Raw genomic sequence first — 23,895 nt, 5'->3', positions numbered from 1 at the left:
TTCAACAAGACTGTGTGGCTGTTAGACTGCCTGCAGATATTTATTAGAGCTGTATGAAATTTTCATGCGGTGTGAAGCATTCTCTTTCATCCAGCAGCCTGCTGTCAAGCGTGAGGCGGAAGCGAGGTACGGCATGGCAGCTCTGCACGGGAGGGGGGGAGCATTTAAGAGCGGGGGGCCATGCCTGTAGGTGACATCATCAAAAGACAGGGGTAAGGGGCGGGAACATCATCAACCCAAATCAGCCAATTAGAAGAAGACTTCACTTAGCACAACTGTTTGACGAGATGAGAAGCTTCTAGGATGTAGAGTCAAGCCAGAGAACAAAGATGTGATTGAATTAAAGCACTTTACTAATGGGTTTAACCCATACGATTATATTTTTACAGAAATGAATATGATGAATTAAATAAAAGTGACAGTAAAGAAATGTATGTTACAAAAAATATATATATTTTAACTGATAATAATAAAAAATGTCAATCAGCATATGTTTACTGTTGTTTTTTTTTAATCAAATAAATGCAGCCTTGGTAAGCCTTCTTTCAGAAACATAAAAAAATAAAATTCTGACTGGATGGTGAGCCGAACCACAGGACAAATGAGACGTGAGGAGCTTTATCTTAAGAAGCGGATCACGGGTTAGAGTGCAACACGATCTCTGCTAAACTCAAAGGGGGAGAATGAACGAGTTCCTCCACTCGTGAGAAGTAAAGGTTTTCAACGTTGAAAATGATCAGAAATGTTTCTTGAGCCTCAAATCATCATATTAGAATGATTTCAGAAGGATCATGCGACATTGAAGACTGGAGTAATGATGCTGAAAATACAGCTTTCATCAAAGGATATAAAAATATATTTTAAAATCTATTCAAATAGAATATATATATATATACACACACACACACACACACACACACACACACACACACATACAGTCTTGTTCAAAATAATAGCAGTACAATGTGACTAACCAGAATAATCAAGGTTTTTCGTATATTTTTTTATTGCTATGTGGCAAACAAGTTACCAGTAGGTTCAGTAGATTCTCAGAAAACAAATGAGACCCAGCATTCATGATATGCACGCTCTTAAGGCTGTGCAATTGGGCAATTAGTTGAATTAGTTGAAAGGGGTGTGTTCAAAAAAATAGCAGTGTGGCATTCAATCACTGAGGTCATCAATTTTGTGAAGAAACAGGTGTGAATCAGGTGGCCCCTATTTAAGGATGAAGCCAACACTTGTTGAACATGCATTTGAAAGCTGAGGAAAATGGGTCGTTCAAGACATTGTTCAGAAGAACAGCGTACTTTGATTAAAAAGTTGATTAGAGAGGGGAAAACCTATAAAGAGGTGCAAAAAATGATAGGCTGCTCGGCTAAAATGATCTCCAATGCCTTAAAATGGAGAGCAAAACCAGAGAGACGTGGAATAAAACGGAAGACAACCATCAAAATGGATAGAAGAATAACCAGAATGGCAAAGGCTCAGCCAATGATCACCTCCAGGATGATCAAAGACAGTCTGGAGTTACCTGTAAGTACTGTGACAGTTAGAAGACGTCTGTGTGAAGCTAATCTTTTTTCAAGAATCCCCCGCAAAGTCCCTCTGTTAAAAAAAAGGCATGTGCAGAAGAGGTTACAATTTGCCAAAGAACACATCAACTGGCCTAAAGAGAAATGGAGGAACATTTTGTGGACTGATGAGAGTAAAATTGTTCTTTTTGGGTCCAAGGGCCACAGGCAGTTTGTGAGACGACCCCCAAACTCTGAATTCAAGCCACAGTACACAGTGAAGACAGTGAAGCATGGCGATGCAAGCATCATGATATGGGCATGTTTCTCCTACTATGGTGTTGGGCCTATTTATCGCATACCAGGGATCATGGATCAGTTTGCATATGTTAAAATACTTGAAGAGGTCATGTTGCCCTATGCTGAAGAGGACATGCCCTTGAAACGGTTGTTTCAACAAGACAATGACCCAAAACACACTAGTAAACGGGCAAAGTCTTGGTTCCAAACCAACAAAATTAATGTTATGGAGTGGCCAGCCCAATCTCCAGACCTTAATCCAATTGAGAACTTGTGGGGTGATATCAAAAATGCTGTTTCTGAAGCAAAACCAAGAAATGTGAATGAATTGTGGAATGTTGTTAAAGAATCATGGAGTGGAATAACAGCTGAGAGGTGCCACAAGTTGGTTGACTCCATGCCACACAGATGTCAAGCAGTTTTAAAAAACTGTGGTCATACAACTAAATATTAGTTTAGCAATTCACAGGATTGCTAAATCCCAGAAGAAAAAAAAATGTTTGTACAAAATAGTTTTGAGTTTGTACAGTCAAAGGTAGACACTGCTATTTTTTTGAACACACCCCTTTCAACTAATTGCCCAATTGCACAGCCTTAAGAGCGTGCATATCATGAATGCTGGGTCTTGTTTGTTTTCTGACAATCTACTGAACCTACTGGTAACTTGTTTGCCACGTAGCAATAAAAAATATACTAAAAACCTTGATTATTCTGGTTAGTCACATTGTACTGCTATTATTTTGAACAAGACTGTATATATATTTTTTATATTTCATAGTATTATGTTTTAATGTATTTTTAACAGTGGAACACAAGACAAAAAATGATGCATATGCAATGCATTAAATTATGCTATTATTTAGAGCAAAATGTACTAAAATTATGACAGGATGAAATATAATTCTAAATGGAAAGGCCATTTTCACCAAAAGACAAAAACCGATCCCTCATTCTCTCTTCTCCTTTATGCTGAGTCCTTTAAAATACTTACAATGACAGTGGATGAGATGACGATGACGCAGACAGTGATGATGAGAAATGATGAACTAACTAGTTTTGGTTTCACTCTAAAATGCCATTTAGGAAAACACACACACACACACACACACACACACACACACACACATCTGTGGCTGAGGGAAAGGTACAGTGTATTTGACCTTTGGGTTGTGATTGTGATGGGTAGTTGGCTAAAGGTGAGTGATTGTGTTTTCTTTAGACCTGGATAGCAGTGTGTGTGCGTGAGTGTGCGTTTGTGTGAGTGAGTGTGTGAGTGTGTGAGTGTGTGAGTGTGTGAGTGTGTGAGTGTGTGAGTGAGTGAGTGAGTGAGTGAGTGAGAGAGAGAGAGAGAGAGAGAGAGAGAGAGAGAGAGAGAGAGAGAGAGAGAGCGTGCGAGCAAGCGCGCGAGAGACAGCGAGAGACAGCGAGAGAGAGAGAGAGAGAGAGAGAGAGAGAGAGAGAGAGAGAGAGAGAGAGAGAGAGAGAGAGAGAGAGAGAGAGAGAGAGAGAGAGAGAGAGAGAGAGAGAACCTGTGAAAGGAGGAGGAAATAGAAAGTTTTAAAACTCTTATGACAGAAAGGGAAATTCTCGTACTTTGTTTTTCCAATTAGTGCACTGAGATTTTGTATATAGTGTCAGGCCTGTTTAAAAAGTGTGTGTGAATCACCGGTTCATTTTTATTCTCCTCCAGTGCTCTCCTGGTGTCTTCAGCACAAGGGACTTTTTGTGGACTGTATTGTGACGGCAGACTCTGGCATGCACAGACAGGCCAGGGCTGAAGGCCAGCTCAAACGCACGCATGCACGCACACACACACACACACACTCCAGCAGAATCAGAGGGGAGACGAGCCAGTACCCAAACACACTCGACCAGCACGACCAAACACAATTCAGCGCAGAACACAGACGAACAAACCCTGGAAGTCCACATCACAAATACACACTGATCCACATGGAAAGAAAAATCATGATTTCTTTCATATTTTTCCTAGGCAGCAATGGAGAGGAAATACAGCAGTCTCTTGCTTCTCTGTACACTTTCCAGGGGAAAAATTCCTCAGATTTCAAAAGATACAAATGTCTACAATCAAAGGTTTTCAATATAAGCTCAAACATTTCTAATCAAATCCATTCATGACTTTCCATTTGAATTGTACAGCTCTATTCTTTAAAAACATCTAAGACAACGTCAATACTTAAAGTAGTAGTTCACTTTGATTTACTCACCCTTAAGACATTCCAGGTCTATTTAACTTTCTTCTTTCAGAAGAACAAAATCAGAGTTATAGTAATAAATATCCTTACACTTCCACTCTTTATAATGGCAGCGAATATGGCTCAAAAGTTTGAAGATCAAAAAAGTGCATCCATCCATTATAAACGCGCATCCAATCCACACGGCTCTGGGGGGTAATAAAGTCCTTCTGAAGCAAATGTATGGGGTTTTACAAAAAAAAAAAAAATATATATATATCCATATTTAAACCTTTATAAAGTAAAATATCAAGCTTCTTTCAGATTGCCTTTCGTATTTAACTTATGAATAAAGTGTAATTCCTCACACAGTTTTTTATGTAAGCTGAATACAGAAAGTGATCTGGCTGAAGCTCGATATTTAAATGTATAAAGTTTTAAATACGGATATATTTTTTTACAAAATCCATCTATTCGCTTCAGAAGGCCTTTATTAACCCCCGGAGCCATGTGGAGTACGTTTATGATGGATGCACATTTTTGAGCTTCAAACTCAATGGACCCAGTCACTGCCATTATAAAGCTTGGAAACATCAGGGTATTTATTAAAGATGGGGTGAAACACTCAGTTTCAGTCAATCTCATGTCAATCTTGAGTACCTATAGAGTAGTATTGCATCCTTCATATCTCCGATCTAGTCTTTAGTTTTATTATATTTATAAAAGAAATATAGGCCGTACCGAGTCTTTCCGGAAAAAAAACAAGCGCCTGGAGGCGTATAGTGTGGGCGGAGCTAAAGAATGACGAGTGCGCAAAACGGTGACGTCCTCAAGCGGGGAGGAACCCATGGGTATCGATCAGATTCAGTTAATACAGATAATGATCCAGAATCAGATCCGGAGGCTGAAATAAATTGAACAGGGGAAAGAGCAACAGCAGGACGTCCGTCTCTGTGGTATGTACTGTATTTAGTGGCCTGTCAACATTTGTGTGTTTACTCGCAGTTTATGAGGACATGATTCGGTTTATGGACTATTGTATGCGACTAAACCTTAGCAGTAGCAAGCAAAACGGTTTTGCACGTCAGACTAGTGTAACGTTATACAGAGAACAGCAATGGAGTAACCGTTAGCGCATTTGAATGACGAAGCACGCGATCGTGTCGTTTACTGATGTTTACTCACGCGACGATAGCCAACAGCTCAGACATTTGAAGCAGTTTTACTCACCGGCTGCTTCCAAAGCAGGACCGAACCTTTATCGCTGGGACCGCTCCGTCAAAAACACACTTCTTTGGTATGATTTGGTAAAGTCCTGACAGCAGTGAACGGTGGAAATCCACTTTGCGACGTGACTGAAGCGTGATGTTGTGAAGCTTCCCGTCATTTCTGCATTCAAATCTGTTCAAATGCAGCGCTGCCTTCCCAGAATGCTGTGCTGAAGCATTGAAGTCACTTGATGTCACCCACAGGAATAAAGTGGAGCGCGGCGAGGACTATAATGACGTAAGTGTTCATGGACGAGTGGATCTGCAGCTGAAAGAGTGTTTATGGGCGTGCATTTCCTCTCTCGCTCTAGTCACGCGCGCGCACCCTACCGGGAGAAGAGCCCGTACGGCCCATACAAGGACCTTCCGCTCTATCGACGTCAAGCCGACCCATACTCGGAAAAAACTCTCAGAAACTTGTGAGAAACCGGAAGGAGTATTTTTGACACAGAAATACTCCATCAAACGTCCAGCATTAGTTTTTGAAACTTTGTCTATGTTTAGGATGGGAATCCAAGTCTTTAACAGTGTAAAAGGCTCAGTATGCATGAAACAGCATTTCATCCCCCCTTTAATATAACTCTGATTATATATGTCTGAAAGAAGTAAGTCATATACACCTAGGAGGATGTCTTGAAGGTGAGTGAATCATGGGCTAATTTTCATTTTAAAGTGAACTAATTATTTAAAAGAAACACCATTACATCTCCTTCACTATAAAAGAGCAACATCTGAGACATATCACACAACACAATATGACTTTAGGCCATGTCAAGAGCTCATAATCTGAGCCAACATTGACACTAAGACTTCAGACAGTGGCACTCATGAGAACTGAAGAGGAAGTTAAATATTATCAAGTCTATGTACTCTGCAATTCAAGACTAATATCAAAAATGCAATAACAACTATTTATCTGCAAATAATAAATTTATTACATACCATTCTTGGTGCATTTCATATTCTAACAAATAAAAGTGTGAAATATCATACTGATTATTCAAATAAAGTGATCCCCTTTCAATTACATGAATATTCACATACGATTCAGTGATTTATGCCCACAAACCTGATTAAATCTATCTAGACTAAATGCAACATAAATATTGAAAATGTAGAGGAGTGTAAACTTTATGCAATGAATAAATCTGTGGTGTAAAGTTCACCCAAACAGTCACTTCACACATGCTGTTGTTTCTTACCTGGTGCTGGAGTGTGTGATCTGAACTTTACCGAATGAATGAAAGGGTGAGAACTGGGTCTCTGAACCAAGTCCATCCTTAAAGTAGAGGCACGCTGAACCCAGAAGAGTTACCCACTGTCTCACTGGCCAAAGTGCCAAGGTCAAAGACTTTCCTGCCCGCACACAAAAAAACACCTACTGTGTGTGTGTGAGAGGAATGAGGCATTTAATGGCCTCTGTATTAGATGCACTTGGGATTGGTCAGGATTTTTGACTATAGTTCCCCAACCATTGACTACAGTGCAAAAATGATTTTATTATATCTGTACTGTTGTTTGTTAGTGAGATAGCTAAATATCATTAAAACTAAATTTACCTGAGAAGCTTCATTTATATTAAATTAACCATAAAAGGTATTAAGACGTGTTGCGACATTCAATTAAATTTACCTTTGTACAATATTACCACTAATAATAATATTAATAATAATGTATTAGTATATCTTTTTAAAATGACAAATGCAGAAATGCAGTGATTTTCTTAAGTTGTATTTTTGTCTTGTTTTCTTGTACAAATATTTTAGCACCTCTGAATAGGATATATTTTTATATTTTCTATAGGATATATTTTTATATTATATTATATTATATTATATTATATTATATTATATTATATGCGCACCTCAATCCCACTTTGTCCAGTTGTCTTTGAAGCCAAAACCCTAAAGCAACCTAATTATACCTAATTGTTTCAATAAATGTTGAGATAAAATGCAGACTAGTTGTTGTTTTTTTAAACATGTACTTTTGCGCAGCGCTGCTCTCGACCTCTCACTTCCTCCTGTATATCTCTCTCTTTGATGTTAGGCATGCGTCTGGCTGAGGTTAAATAGATGAAATATGCTGACATAAAATCAGGCAAACAGCTTTAACACAGCACACACAGAACAGTTCAAAGTCCCTTTAACAGAACACATCAAAACACCCCTGGATGCAACCATAACCAAAAGAGACCTCTGCGAAAACGGGGGGGAACCGAAAATGAGAGATATAGATTTGTCATCACTTTTCCAACTAAAAAACTCTTAAAAGTCTGCTTGTGTCAAGTTGGCAATGTGCAAACACTGGCAGCGTGCTATAAAAGTAGCACGGATCTTTTATTTGGCCGAACAAAAGAATCAGGCCATTCTGAGGGTCTTATTGTCATGCCTTTCAATCCTGTTCTGTAATTCTTCTATCTTTATCTCTCACACCTTCTGTACCTCTCACCTTTCCATCTCACAGCTCACACTTGCTCTCTTACTTCTCTTTTCTCTACGTAATGGGGTTTGGTGCTGTAGAAAATTGGGGTGGGGGGGGGGGCGTTTTGTGTGTGTGTGTTCCTCTGTGCCTCGCCGCTCTGGTCTGGCTGAATCTAATTGCCGGTGTTGTGAAGCTAAAGTCATCCAGGGAGCTGCATAGAGCCGGTGGGGGAAAATTGAACAAGTATCACCCGTCAGGAGTGCTTCCACTCAGAGCAGCTGTCAGCCTGCCCTGTTTACCTGCTGCACAATTATCATCCGCCCCCAGGGAACCCTATGGAACAACACATCCATCCTCTGGGGAATGAGGAGGGGCCACAGGGGAAGCGTGATGGCCGAACACCGCAGAGGGAGATCGCTGGCTGATTCTTACTGTGTGTTAACGGTTGGAAGTAAATGAAACATACAAACGTGCGTGAGAGGTTGCGAGTGTGTTGCAACAGAGACGTGCAAAGCCATGAGGAGAGGTAGTTATGACAGAATAAGGGCCGGTTCACACAGAATGTTTCTGCATTCCACTGAACACTTTGCTAATATGCCCTAAACAATTTTTTTGAATGATGAGTTGTTTTTTTGTGCATTTTTTAGAAACTTATGACTGCTGTTCGGATATTTTTTGCTGTCCATTATTTTATTTATCTTGAGAACACTGCTATCTATTTTTGCTTACTTTTAATATATTTGTTTAATGTTTTAAGCAAAATGGCATGATATATTTACACTTTTCAGAAAATATTCATTTTTTCCATCCACATTTCACCAATTTTAAGCTAAAAAGAAAATGATTTAAACCAATATAAAAGCTACAAATAAATATGTTAAATATTTTTAAAAAAGAACAAGAAATTTAAAAATATATTTTATATTTGTATATATTATACATAATTTATTTGAATTTATTTATTATTCATTATTTTTGTTTATTAATTCATTTTTGTTATTGTTCCCCTTTTCCATTGTAGCACTTTGAGATTCTTCGGAATGAAAAGTGCGTTATAAATTAAATCTCTGATTACGTTTGTGTTGAGTGCGAGGTTGATCTGAGTTTTTTGTAGGTGGTTTTCGTGGGGTCGGGCTGTAGCCGCTGACCTGGCCCTTGGCTCAATGGGACAGTGGGTCAATGGTTCTGGGCAGCACTGCAGGGATTCCCTTACACACATAAAGAGTGTGACCCCGCCTGAACTATGGCTTCAACTCTCACTCGAGATCCTTCCAATTCATTCACCCGAACTCTCCAGGCACATCTGTCCAGTACAACTTGTATGTCTCACTCGTATGTATAACTCACATCTTATTAAATCTCCCTAAAACTGGTGGGTGCAATGTTTTGCTTTCTCTTTCGCCTTTTTTCCTTGGCTGCTCAATTGAGCATTGCTTCCCCTGTGTTGTCCATAACCACCCACACTAATATCCAGCCCAAGTACTCTCTTAACCAGCACTAGGACAGAGATGGAGCTCTGGAGAGTTCACACTGATTCACCTCCTGCAGGAAATCCGGGAGGGATCAGGCCGGGAAGAGGAGGGATCGTGGCCCTATCACTTACACTGCACATCTACGCGAATGGACTTGATGGCAGCCACCCCCACCCCGTTCTCAGCTTTGCAGTAGTAGCGGCCGCCCTGCACTCTCTGGATGTTGGGGATCCGTAGAGTCTCATTGAAGATGGACGTCTCCTGGAACTTGTCGGAAGCACTGCCTGCTGTCTTGGTCCACCGTACCTGCAGGGGGGGGCGACATTTAAAGACTCATGAGCTAATGTGCAAAACAACTGCATTTCAGACCATATTTTATACAGTGTGCGCACGTACACACACACACACACACACTCATTAATATGTGATTTTATGGGACTTTCCATAAGTGCAATGGTTTTTATACTATACAAACTGTATATTGTATTCCCCTAATCGGCCCCTAAACCTACCCATCACACACACCACTTTTTTTTTAATGTTGTTTAGTATGTTTTTAAGCCATTTGGGTTACGTTGTAATACCAATGTCATTATATGGCCTAACTTAGAAACTTTGTGATCAAGAAAAAGTGCAGAATCTGATTCATACACTCTAAAAAATGTTGGGTTGTTTTAACACAATGTTGGGTCAAATATGGACTAACCCAGCAATTGGGTTGTTTTAACCCAGCGATTGGGTTGTTTTAATCCTGCGGTTGGGTTAAATATTTGCTTAAGACAACCCAATCACTGGGTTAAAACAACCCAATTGCTGGGTTAGTCCATATTTGACCCAACATTGGGTTGTTTTTTACCCATAATTTTTTAGAGTGGATAAAAAGAAACTGAAGCAGTCTGTTTATTTACATTTTTAAATTAAAAAAAGTTGCAGATTGTCAATGACATCTCAGACTTTATTATATTTGTATATTAAAATCTATGAAAAGATATGTCTTTATGTAAAAAGTGTAATATGTAGCAAAATTAAATTAGAAAGACACATTTTTTTGTCTTACTAAATAAGTGAATCTACAGGAAAATCTAGATTAAAATGTGTGCAAGTAGTACAGTGGGACTCAATAAGTTTGACCCTAGTGTGAGTACAGCGGTCGGATTTTGTCAGTAATCACACACTCATCCATCTCAATCATTCCTTTGATTCCTTCACACAATCTTTGCATTGAGTGTGTAAGGTCAAGTGAAAATCACAAACTAAAGCCGGTGTAATCTCTAACACCTCTCCACCTCTGGACATCAGTAAGCTGCTTCTATTATAGAGGGGTCACCTCTGAACAGGGTGCCACATGGGTGAGCAGACCATTGTAGTTGGCAGCGCTGGGGGCGGCGGGAAGGTTAGGACGTACGTGCAAAGGATTATGGGATTACACAGACCTGTGTAAACGACAAGCTTTGTGTTTATTCAGGTTTATTTGCCTGTGGATTTGGGACACAGCTGCTGTTCATTTATCAGGTGTAGCGGGTGAGAAATTAACACAGAGGAAGGGAAAGAGCGAGCTCCTGCTGTGTGTTAGCTATCCTCTTGGTGGCAAAGGACAGAAAAGCTGGGAGAAAGTTGTTTGATGGGGCAAAGTTACTAAAAAGTTGTGCCAATTTCATGTGTAGATTATAGTACAGCACTTTGATGCATCCTCCTCAACCTAGAACTTAAAACAAACCCACAAAATGAAGAATTGCACCATTCAAATTGCATTGCACCAATATCTACCAAAATTCCTTTAGTGAATTGGATGCAGACATAAAACTATTCCACATAGTATCTGGAAAACATTATTAAATTAAATTACTATATTAATATAATATTAGCCATGTTTAGTTAAGTACAATAAGTTTCAATTCAATCTGCTAACATACAATTAATATAAATTATTCTTAATTGTCACCGCAAACGTTTGTGTGTGTTTTTCTATCCTGGTGGGGACTTCAACTGTGGGCACACAGACTCATGGGGACTCAAGCGTGGGGAAACAAACATATAAATCATACATAATGTGTGTGTGTGTGGGGGGGGGGGGGGGCAGGGCATGTTTTTGTGACATATGAGGACACAAATGTGTATAAAGACATGGGTATGACAGGTATTACAAGTAGAGGGTGAAATATGAGGACATTACCCATGTACCCACTTTTCAAAATGCTTATAAATCATACAGGATGAGTTTTTTTAGAAAGTAAAAATGCAGAATGTTTCCTGTGATGGGTAGGTTCAGGGGCAGGGGCAGTGTAGGGCTGTGTGTGCTCTTGTTTTTGTGAAATATTTTTTTATGGGATACATACATTTTTGCATTTACATTTATATACAGTATTTGTAACTTCTATAATGAGAAAAGTCACTACTGTAGGGCACAATTCATCATTTTTTCTATTATGTGCAGTAACATTATGAGCACTTTATTTTAATTCCTTGCAAAATGGCCTTCGTTTATATACCCCTTAATTTTCTTTCACTGTTTATGTTTGTCTATCTATCCGTCCGTCCGTCTAAGTAAAGGGCAGTAGTAAGCTGAAACTCTGAACTGAATTGTGAAATTTCAAGGAAAGTTACTGTTTGTCTTATCATTGTGTTGATTCATAGTGGCTCTCCAAGGGCCGCCGCTGGCAGATGTAAGACAGATGGCGCTGGATAGGCTATCATTACAGCGGCCTCAGACGGCTCACTTGCAGCAATGCAAAATCACAGTGGCACAGAAACTTTCCAAGTCTCGGAGACTGAAAGAAGAGGACAGCTGATGGCAACAGACACTGAAATGCTGCAACTGCAGGAAACACAACAGGGGACGAAGAAATTGGTCATGAAACAGATGAACCACTGAAAGAGACAATGCTGCCCTTCTCAACATCAACAGCTGTCACACATCACCATGTTTTACTGCTCCAGAGATCCCAACAGACTGCGCAAACCCTGTCTGTCTCCCTCTTTCTTCACACAGTCTTTTCTGTCTGCTCTTGGGAAAGAATCCCCATGCGTCTCTGCTAGCTGTACAGTAGCGTCTTCATTTGTCTCTCCAGAAAAATCAGGCTCTGTTGATGCTGTGCACAATTCTGACAGGGTTTCTGAATGTGAACTTTCCATTTTCCTAGTAATGAATTTGGTTCTGCCAAAGGCAGGATCGTCATTGTTAACAAAAAATATTTAAAACAAACTATTTATAAAAAAATAAAAATAAAACAATTTAAAAAAAACATTTTCTGTACATAAAAAAGTAAACTTATTTTAAAGTGTTTCTTTAGGTTTTATTAAGGTACATTTAAGTCCTTTTTAAACAAATAAAGAAAAATGTAAGAAATAAATTGAAAATACACTTCAAAGTTTGAAAATGAGATAAGAAATCTGGAAATATTAAAACAAGAACAAATATCTACCAGTGCGTTCATAAAAATCAATTTAATTCCAGTGCAAGTAATTCTCATACCCAGTGACAGATATTTGTTCTAGTTTTAAAGCACGAACAAAACTCAATTTTGTTCAATTTCTCAGAAAACAATAAATCATTTCTTCATTTTGTGTGAACTATCCCTTTGATTGTACTAACCTACTTGATTTATTTATCCAAAATTTGACAAACTCTGTGGTATTCTGCATTATATAGTAAATTCCATTTTTATGAGTGGATTCTGCAAATCTGTCAACATTTTCGGCATCGCAGAAATCATAGGGCCTTAATTTAATGCCATGATACTGAACTTAAGGCTTTCTGATCCAATGTAAGAAATTTGACTTCCACAATTTAAGGCCTTAAAAATTAAGACCTTTTGAAACCAACGGAAACCCTGCTTTATTTCAGTTAGTTTCAAATAATAGTTTAATTTGATGTACTAAAACAAAAACAAAAAAATAATAAAGCGAATAAATAAAAAATAACACTGGCTAAGGGTCAAAGTTTGGCTTGTTAGCATGGGCAGTTAACCATTACATAACTACATGATCTGGCTGCACTGATTTTGCATGAATAACATATTTGCAATCAACATTTAAACATTTCATTAGAGTAGATGTTTAGCAGCAGTACTAAACCACAGACTGTAAAAAGTTGACAAAAGGGTCCATAATAAAGCTGCACCAGGCAGCGAAACGAGAAATTTAGCATTAGTTACGGCATTACACAAAGGTCAAAATAAATGAGGAGGAAAAAGTACAGCAATTACAATTAGATATCTCATTGTATGCCAAAAAAAACCCAGTAAGTAATTTATTCTGTGATTTCTACCCAGGTCGTGTGAAGAAAAATAGTTTCATGCAGGACTTAAATCATAAAATACGTTTGTGCAACACAAATCCACCTAAAGTCCTCAGGGAAAGCTACTCGCGTCCGAAGAGAGCTTTTATCATCCCACTCCTATTTCTCCGAACCCTCCCTCTCTTTCTCCGCTTCAGGTTTTCTCTTCCCGCCTATTCTATAACTGCCTCTATAAATTAAGTTCTTTGCGAGTGACACCCATTTAAGTCAAGCATCCGCAAAGAGACGTTTATTGCTTAATGCCTGTCAAGCCTGCTTAAATCTGGGAGGCTGTGGTCCTCTTCAGAACTAACACTGGGTTATTGCTACTGTAAGCACATTTAATGCTCATTGCCGAGCTTTTTATGTGCGAGCATGTTAAATCGGTGAAGAGTGATTACTACACACACACAAAAGCTCAACGTTTGCAGCTCAGCTTTACACTGTGTAAATCTTGTAACCCTTTCTCTCCTCCCTCCCTCCCTCTCTCCCTCTCTCTATTCAATTTTATGCTTTATTGGCATGACAGAAACTGTCCATTTGGACTGCTAAAGTGTTGCAAAACCTGTCAAATAAATAAGGTAAAATGTACAATTAGCCTAAAAGGTGAACGCTATTTATTCGATAAGTAGCCGTGCAATACTGAGGAAAATTATGGGTCATTATCGCCAAATAAATACAGACATGGAGCAGGATTCCCAGTGTGAAGCAAAGCGGAGTCACGCATTACCCTGTTTTATAAGCCAAATATGGATTTTTCAGTTTAAACAATCATATTTCAGTTGGTCCCCATGAAGAAAACAACTTATAAATCATACTATGTGATGTTTTGCAGAACATTTTCTGTGACGGGTAAGCGGATGGAATATAGTTTGTAGTGTATATATAAAAAAAAAAAAATAATAATAAAAAAAAAAAACAACAACATTACATCTATGGAGGGTCTCCACAAATATACCTAATGTTTGTGTGTGTGTGTGTGTGTGTGTGTGTGTGTGTGTGTTTGTGTGTGTGTGTGTGTGTGTGTTAGGGTTAGGAAATTAATACTTTTACTACAGAGCATTGATGCATTATACTGATCAAAAGTCATTTATGATGGTACCAAACTTTTCTGTTTAGAATAAATGCTGTTCTTCTCAACAGTTGAGTAATGGACTAATGATGCTGAAAATTCAACGTTGCCATCACTAAATTAGGACTAAATTACCAGACAGCTACCAGACCGGACCGCTCTGAAATAGTCCCAATATAAACACTTATATGTGTATCAATGATTCAGGGTAAGACAAATACACTGATTGGAAAAAGGATTCATTTTGTACATTCTCATTATATATTTTTTGCAAATCTTAATTTAAGTTACAGACAGCTTTAAAGAAATAAACATTTATTCAGCAAGGATGCTTCTGAACTTTCTATTCATTAAATAATTCTGGGGGGGGGGGTACAGAACTGTTTTCAACACTGATAATAATCAAAAATGTGTCTCGAGCAGCAAATCAGAATATTGCAATGATTTCTGAAGGATCATGTGAGTTATGATGATTGAAATGTCAGCTTTGAATCACAGAGATAAATTGCATTTTAAAATATATTTTATATATATAAGTTATTTTAAATTGTAAATTATTTTGGATCAAATAAAAGCAGCCTTGGTGAGCAGAAGAAACTTCTTTAAAAAAAAAAAAAAAACATTTAAAGGGATAGTTCACCCAAAAATGAAAATTGTATGTTTATCTGCTTACCCCCAGAGCATCAAAGATATAGTTGAGTTTGTTTCTACAGTAGAACACAAATGAAGGTTTTTAACTCCAACCGTTGCTCGTATAATGCATGACATGCATTATACGAGCAACTTTTGACTGGTAGTGTATGTCTTGTTTACTTTAATAAATGTATTGATACACATCCAGATAACAGATATTCCCACCTACTGTAAAAAATTATTTAGAAAAAAAGTTACCTGGTTGCCTTAAAATGTTGAGTTCATTGAAATAATAATTTTGAGTTAATACAATGAACATTTTTTAAAATTTGACAACCTTTATTAAAATATTATTAAAAGATTTTGTAAGCATATTGGGTAATTGTGTGTGTTTTATTTCTGATGACGCAGTGAAACATGACAAATAGTGCTATTTTCATGATTTATCAATTTTTTTATGTGGTTCAGATACAATAATATTTTTAGTTTCAATTTATTAAACAAATTTCCTTTAATGTATCAACAATTTTTTTTTATAAACTCAAAATTAAGGCAACCAGGTTACTTACTTTTTAAGTTAAGCCAACAAAAACCAACCAAAATGTTTTACAGTGTAGTAATAATCATATAGTTTGCAATCCTATCTGAATCAGTGCATGAAATCACAGACATCCCGTTCTCATAATTTTAACTCAAACATTATTTAGAAAACTAAATCTGTCAATGGCAAGATTTGAAGAGAAGCACAGGAGCGTGAGGAACAGTGAGAAAGAAAGAAGAGAAAAGCAGTGTCAGATTTTGCCAGCTCATTTCCCGTTCTGAACTGCACCTCTGTTCACTGAAATCAATCCTAATCAAATAACACGCAGCTCTGTGGAGTATTTAAACCTCTCCATATGTTACACAAACAGCAGCTCTATTAAACTTCCCACGCCAAGCGTAATAAATGAGAGTGTAAAATGTGAGGTGGCTTTTTCCGCTCACGGACACAATGAGGGCAGGAATACATCTGCTGCACGTGGGATGTAAACAGTGTTAGTCCTTCTGTGGCCTGATGCTGCACACCTTCATTCTCATAAGACAAGATCACACTTCTGCCCTACAAACAAGCCTACATAAAGACGACAGTCACATGCACATGGACATTTTCCGAATAGAAAAGCGGTTCACCACGAAATTCATCCTTTCCTTTACTCAACGATGTTCGAACTGCATACTCTGAAATACACAAAGATGTGGGGCAGAATGTCAAAACTTGGAAAAGGAAAATGCATCATATCAGTCCATAGAACTTCTGCTCTGTATTTCTAGTCTTCTGAAAACCATATGTTAGAGCCAAATGCATGGGGTGCTCTTTCATGCATTCTGGCGCTTATCTACACTGTTAAAGAGTTGGATTCTCATGCTAAACATGACTAAAAATTTTAAAAATCAACATTTTGGGGTATGGGAAAATCATCTGCAGGTCACAATGACCCGAATACAAAAATGGACTGTGAAATAATTAAGAAATAAATAAAAACTTACTTTAAAAACAAATAAACTGAAGTAAAAGGTGGTGTATAAGTAATAACACTACCAAATAAATAAATATGGCTAAATAGATTAAAAAAAATCCAAAAAAAGATAAAAACATAAAATTACTAAAAGTTAAACTAAGATTTAAAAAAAAAAAAATACTATACTAGTACATAAATAAAACTAAAAGATCTGTACAGTATATACACATTTTTCTTCTCTTCTCCAGGTCATACTGGATAAATTCTTGTTATTAATTTTAAAACTTTTTCTTTATTTTCCACAGCAATTTACTGTAATTAATTCTAGTTAATTCCCTTGACAACAGCAAACATGAACACAATGAATAGCAAAATTAAAAATTGAATTTCCTCTTCTCTCCTAACATATATTTTTTTTTTACAAATAGCTTAACTTTTAATAACTTTCCGTGCCACGAAGCACTCGTAATTACTTTCATCTGAACGCAGATATATGTTTATAAGTTATAAGTTATAAGTTATAAGTTCAGACAACCTTTTCTTGTATAAGTGGGTGGTTCTTGGCCACAAAAAAAGCAGTGAGCTCTAGTATTTTAGGCCATAGTCAAAAGTCTGGCTTGGACTGACTTGCAGGATTTCACTGACACATAGTTCATCGGCGACATGTCCAATCCATCTGTGATGTTCTATAATCACTGACTTACTGAGCACCGAGTTAAACACGCCACGTGGTCAGGGGAGAGATCCAGTTCCTCTTGGATGGCTATCAACAGCAATCTGAGATCGATCAGTTTGAGACAGCAACGTCTGGAACAGGAAACTGAATAGCAATGATAATGATGATTACTGCATTTCTAGCATTGATTTATTTGGCTTTTACACAAACAGGCTTTCATTTACCATCATGCGTGTTCCCTGGGAATTGAAAACACAACCTTGGCATCACGACTGACTAAAGGAACATGATTATGATGACGGTCATGATGTCAGTGCTGACCGAGGCATGTGGCGGAGCGCTGACAGATTGTAACGTGAACCGTTCGATCGAGTGAATGCTGAAATGGAGACATGATCGATGGAGAAAGATTGGAGGAAGTCACATATCTCACAGTTTGGGTTTCTACTGGAAAAATAACAAATGAGATTAGTTTAATATCGAAATTGTTTCTCTGATGATTATATATAAACTTTATACTTATGTCTCCAACTACTCAGATGTATCATGACAAAAAAAAGACCTAGAAAACTCATGTGTCTAGAGACCTCCACAATGTCTCAATATACTCTGATTTGTCAATTTCAAAGTCTGCATTCAAAAGTCAGAGATCAGATCTTTAATCAATTACTCCAAATACCAAATTATCTGTGACATGATCCACATTCATTTTACATCTTAACATTCTTACTGTTCAAACTGACCATATGAGTTTTCATGTGACTATTTTTATTCCTAAAGCATCTTTAGAAAAAATCAGAGAAAAGGGTGATATTTAAAGGGGACCTGTTATGTCCCTTTTCACAGGATGTAATATAAGTCTCAGGTGTCCCAAGAATGTGTATGTAAAGTTTCACCTCGAAGTATTCACAAATCATGTATTATGCCATGATGTAAATGCTTTTTGAGCGGAAGCAAAAACAAGCTGCTTTTGTACGTGTATCTTTAAATGCAAATGAGCTGCTGCTCCCCGCCCCCGATCCAGAAGAGGGTGGAGTCTGTACATCTCGAGCCTTGGATACCCAAAAACTAAAACATCTGCTTAGTTTTGATTATCATCTTTATTGCGGTCATGACATTGCAGTTCTTTTGAATAACTTTAGAAGCTTTAATAATAATATGTTTTACTTAAATGATCTGGCAAGGATATATACATGACAGACTGTGTACAGCTTACTCAGGAGTGGAACTGAGCTAATAAAGCCATAAGTCGTAATTCGGCTTGTCTTCGGCTATCTGCCAAAAGAGTTATTTTAGTTTTTAAAGGTAAATATGGTTATTTTTCTCACATCAATGCATGGCTTGGTTTCAGAAGGCCTTTATTAATTCCTCAGAGCTGTGTGGAGCAGTTATATGATGGATAGATGCACTTTTATGAACTTAAAAAGAGAACTACCATTCACTGCCATTATAAAGCTTGGAGGAGCCAGGACATTGTTAATATAACTGATTGTATTCATCTGAAAGAAGAATGTCATATACACCTAGGATGACTTGAGGGTACGGAAATCAAGGGCTAATTTTCCTTTTGGTTGAACTCTCTCTTTATGGCAAAGTTAACAGTTTTAAGTGTAACAACTCAGTTTAAATGGAGCACCAATTTAAATACTCTTTTTAACAGCGTTTTATTTTAAGTTTACTTTAATGTTAATCAAGATTTCCTGAAGCAAACACATCGTAAATTAGTTTTAAATGCTAATTTTCCACCTTCTCTTGGAATTAAAGCATTAAACAGGCTTATTATCTTACTGCACCTTTAAGACTTACACATTTAAAAGACTTCTGATTCACTAACTCAAATCAAGGCATGTTGATGCATAGTTTCTATAACTGGGCTGAATTGTGAATGTATACAGTACATCAAACAAACAAAAAAAACTCAAAAAGGTCATGTTTTCCATAATGTGAGCTCTTTAAAACAGTTTAGTTCACCAGTAACATAAGTTTTTTTTTTTTAAAGGGGGGGTGAAACACTCAGTTTCAGTCAATCTCATGTCAATCTTGAGTACCTATAGAGTAGTATTGCATCCTTCATATCGCCAAAAAGTCTTTAGTTTTTAGTCTTTCCGGGGGGAAAAACGAGCGCCTGGAGGCGTATCACGTGGGCGGAGCTAAAGAATGACGAGCGCACACAAAGCGGTGACGTCCTCAAGCGTGGAGAAGAAAACGCAACCCAGATTCAACTAATACAGATATGATCCAGAATCAGATCCGGAGGCTGAAATAAATTGAATAGTGGAAGTTACAACAGCAGGACGTCCGTCTCTGTGGTATGTACTGTATTTAGTGGCCAGGCAACATTTGTGTGTGTTTACTCGCAGTTTATGAGGACATGATTCGGTTTATGGACTATTGTATGCGACTAAACCTTAGCAGTAGCAAGCAAAACGGTTTTGCACGTCAGACTAGTGTAACGTTATACATAGAACAACAATGGAGTAACCGTAAATTAACTAACGTTGTACACGATCATGTTGTTTACTGATGTTTACTTACGCGATGATGGCCAACAGCATAGACATTTGAAGCAGTTTTACTCGCCGCCTGCTTCTAAAGCACGACCGCGAACCTTTAGCGTCGCCGCTCCTTTAAAAACACACTTCTTTGGTAACTGTTGATTTAGGTGAAGTTCTGTGACAGCAGTGACCGTGGAGTTCCACTTCTGCAACGCGACTAAAGCGTGATGTTGTGACGCTTCCCGTCATTTCTGCGTTCAAATCGGTTCAAATGCAGCGCTGCCTTCCCGAAATGCTGTGCTGAAGCGTTGAAGTCGCTTGATGTCACCCATAGGAATAAAGTGAAGCGTGGTGCGACAGAAGTGTTCACGGACGAGTGGATCTGCAGCTGAGCGAGTGTTTATGGGCGTGCATTTCCTCTCTCGCTCTAGTCACGCGCGCGTGCGCATCCTTCCGGGAGAAGAGCCGTACGGCCCATACAAGGACCTTCCGCTCTATCGACGTCAAGCGGACCCATACTCGAAAAAAACCTCTCAGAAACTTGTGAGAAAACGGAAGGAGTATTGTTAAAACAGAAATACTCCATCAAATGTTCAACTTAGTTTTTGAAACTTTGTCTATGTTTAGGATGGGAATCCAAGTCTTTAACAGTGTAAAAAGCTCAGTATGCATGAAACAGCATTTCACCCCCCCCCCCTTTAAATATCAAAAAAACACCAAAGGTACAGCGGGACAGATGGTATGAGTTTAAACGTTTGTGTCTAACCGTCCTTTAATTCACTCTCTCTTGTGGCCAATCAGAGGCTGTTAAAAAGCGTTTCTGCGTGAAGCCGTCTGGTGTAATGTATTTAGATGCCGTGCACACTGAGGTGCCAGCGAGAAACGGGATTTCTAGAACACTCCACCTGGTTTTACACAAGCACACTGCTTTAATATTTCTTCTGCTCTATGTATCTAACCATCATAGCCTTCATCATCATCTTCCTCTATACTGTTACTATACTTCCTCTATACTGTCTCCATACAGGGGCATAGAAATGATCTGATATATAAGTAGACATATTATGAACCTTATCAGCTTAGCTCATGAATATTAATTTGATAGAGTAATGTTCACCAGGTAGTCCTGATTGATTTTGTGTAAAGCAGGCAAGTATGAGCACAGCTAAGTAGGATTACAACTTCAGTCCAGTGTCGAATTAACTAGTGGGCTACTGCTTGGTCTTGTTTGTGTTTAATATGATTTTTGTTTCTCTTAAATAAATAGCTTCTTTATTTTTTAAAGAAAAAAGTAAAATGATGGACGGATTGACGGGTGGACGGACGGACGGACAGAGAAAAAAGTGGCAGAGAACTTTTTAAAAGTGTGGAGTGTTCTATTAGTTGCTTTAGCCCTGATTCAGAGTTCATCTGCGCGGCCATGTTCTCTCCTCCGCTTTGTTTTGTCGTATGACCTTGTGTGTCTTGATCAGTATGTGGTGTGGAGTGATTTTTTGCCATCTGATCTTTCTGTTTTCAGAACTGTATTGATCCTTCTCCACTGCACTCTCAAGGACAGAAACCAAACCCATATAACCCCTCCTTTACACCCCTCATCTCAAACTTATCCACCATTCCCTCTCTCTCTTTTTGTTTTTTGTTCTTTGTTCTTCTCTCTCACTCTCTCTCTCTCTCCCCCCAAGGTTGCAGTGTCCAGCAGTATGAATAAATAATGTGTAGAGTGGGATCTCTTTCAGAAAAGCCATTTAGGTTGCTATTGTGTTACTAAAGGCTGTGCATTTAGCCACTGATGTCCATGTGACAGAAATGCTATAGGATGCGAACTGCAAGTTGTGTAAAGCAGCTATATCTCAAACACCACTAGACCTTCCCAATGACCTTAAACACAATCACTGCTGTACGCATACACTACCCATCACTAACACTACCCTTTTCTCTTCTATTGCAAGCGTACTGAGTCATCTGTATCCTGAACATTATGGGGAACACAGGTAAATTGGTCCTGATTAAGACATTGTGATGTATATGGAAAAAAGAGCGCTCTCTAATATCTCAGCTGTTTCTTATAGACAGCAATGCAATTAAATGGAGAGCAAATAAAGACTTTTACTTTGCAGAATGTTCTGTAAGTCAATTATTCTCTGTTTATTATGCATTTTTATTTTTTATTCCTCCACATGCTGCTGTCATTATGACAGCTAGCTAACCTGTTGCATTAGCAAGGCTTATTCCATATTTTTTCCAAAAAAAGAGAATGTTAATGTCCATCACACAATTTAATATAATATAATTAATATAATATAATATAATATAATATAATATAATATAATATAATATAATATAATATAATATAATTAATATAATATAATATAATATAATATAATATAATTTAATATAATATAATTAATATAATATAATATAATATAATTAATATAATATAATATAATATAATATAATATAATATAATATAATATAATATAATATAATATAATATAATATAATATAATATATAATATAATATAATATAATATAATATAATATAATATAATATATTTTGGGGTTAGTATTTTTTTTAAATGTTTTTTAAAGCTACACTGTGTGATATTTTTCCCCCATTTAGCGGTGAAATTGTATATGACCATCCAGTGAATATTAGTTTCTGTTCCTCTCAATACCAATTTCGTTTTAACTCCTACGGTGGCATGGGTTCCAGTTCGACCGCGTCCATGAGTGCCATCGAGTGTTAAAACACGAAAGGCGAAGCTTGAATTTATGGGTATGTCCCTCTTTGGCTAATGTACTTTGAAGATGGAGGTCCAACATGTGGACCGGCATTCGAACCTCTCACCCGTATGTATTTTCAATGGCATATTATAAACTTATATTATAAACTTATATTATAAACGAGAACTTTATTACTTAAAAGAAGTAAATATACATTAATGAGCAGATATATTTTTGAAAGAACTTAGTGTTTTTAGCTAAGAATAAACTAAAAAAGCTTTAAAGAAGCCTCTTGTATAAAGTAAAAATGGCAATATTGTAGAATATTAATCCTATTTAAAACTTTTTTCTATTTGAACATATTTTAATAGTTAATGTATTCCTGTTCCTGTGATGCAAAGCTGAATTTCATCATTACTGTAGAAATGATTGATCCTTCAGAAATCATTCGAATGAGCTGATTAAGTTCAAAATAACCACATTTATTCGAAATTTGAATACTTTGTAATATTATAATGTCATTACAGACACTTTTGATCTATTTTATACATCCTTGTTGTACAAAAGTAAATGTCAAAGAGCCCAAAACGCTAGTGGGTTGAATGGTGCTGTATATAGTCAAGTGTAAAGAGAATGTGCAAACCGGTCCAAGTATAAATACACCCAAAAGGGCAGTTAACTGAAGAAGGGCCAGCTCATCTACATGTGCCTACAGCTCATTGACCACATGTACAATATAGAAGTTGTGTGAGGCTGAACAACATTTCTCCCATACTTTCAGCCCAAAGGTGGATTAAAAACTAAAACAAATGGGTTCATATAGAAATAGTCATGCAACTGGTCCCTGACAGGGAAGCACATCATCATTTTGAAGACGGCTGACCTTTACTGCCTCTCTGTTAATCACACAGAGGAAAAAAACATGATGTGGTAGAAAAAGGCAGGGGGAGGGAGGGGGTAAAGCAGTATCATGTTTTTAGACACCGCTGCAGAACGCCAATGCAGAGAGGAACTCAACACTCCCTTTGGGATGCAGCACACACACCAGAACCCTGTGTCCCCACCACCCCTTGAACACTACAGTCACCATCTACACTGAACACACTGCAGTGAATAGGGCTGATTTGTGTAGGCTCATGTCCAGTGTTTGGAAATGTAAAACAAAACAAAAGTGCAGCATGTAAAGTATACCTAAACTCACTACTTCAGAAGCTTGTGTTCTGCAAGTGAATAACGCCTTGTGGTGCCTTCCAAAAGAGGCGCAAAAATCACTTGCACTGACATTCATCACTATTCCCTGCTGGTGGAATGACCTGCCAAACTCAACCTGAGCAACTTATACCATCT

At 37.6% G+C, this 23,895-nt stretch overlaps 1 protein-coding gene across 5 annotated transcripts in view; it reads right to left on the bottom strand.

The window, feature by feature from the left end:
* Positions 1–23,895, bottom strand: part of LOC137044850 (MAM domain-containing glycosylphosphatidylinositol anchor protein 1) — a 332,623-nt gene that overhangs the window by 167,490 nt on the left and 141,238 nt on the right. For all 5 annotated transcript variants that reach the window (XM_067421199.1, XM_067421200.1, XM_067421203.1 and 2 more), the window contains one exon: positions 9,305–9,479. In XM_067421199.1, coding sequence (XP_067277300.1) covers positions 9,305–9,479 — 175 coding nt within the window. The remainder of the gene's footprint in view (positions 1–9,304; positions 9,480–23,895) is intronic.

The sequence above is a fragment of the Pseudorasbora parva genome, chromosome 17, assembly GCF_024679245.1.
Source record: "Pseudorasbora parva isolate DD20220531a chromosome 17, ASM2467924v1, whole genome shotgun sequence".
Lineage (NCBI taxonomy): Eukaryota > Metazoa > Chordata > Actinopteri > Cypriniformes > Gobionidae > Pseudorasbora > Pseudorasbora parva.
The sequence above is the reverse complement of the archived record's forward strand: the minus strand, read 5'-3'. Positions and strand labels throughout refer to the sequence as shown.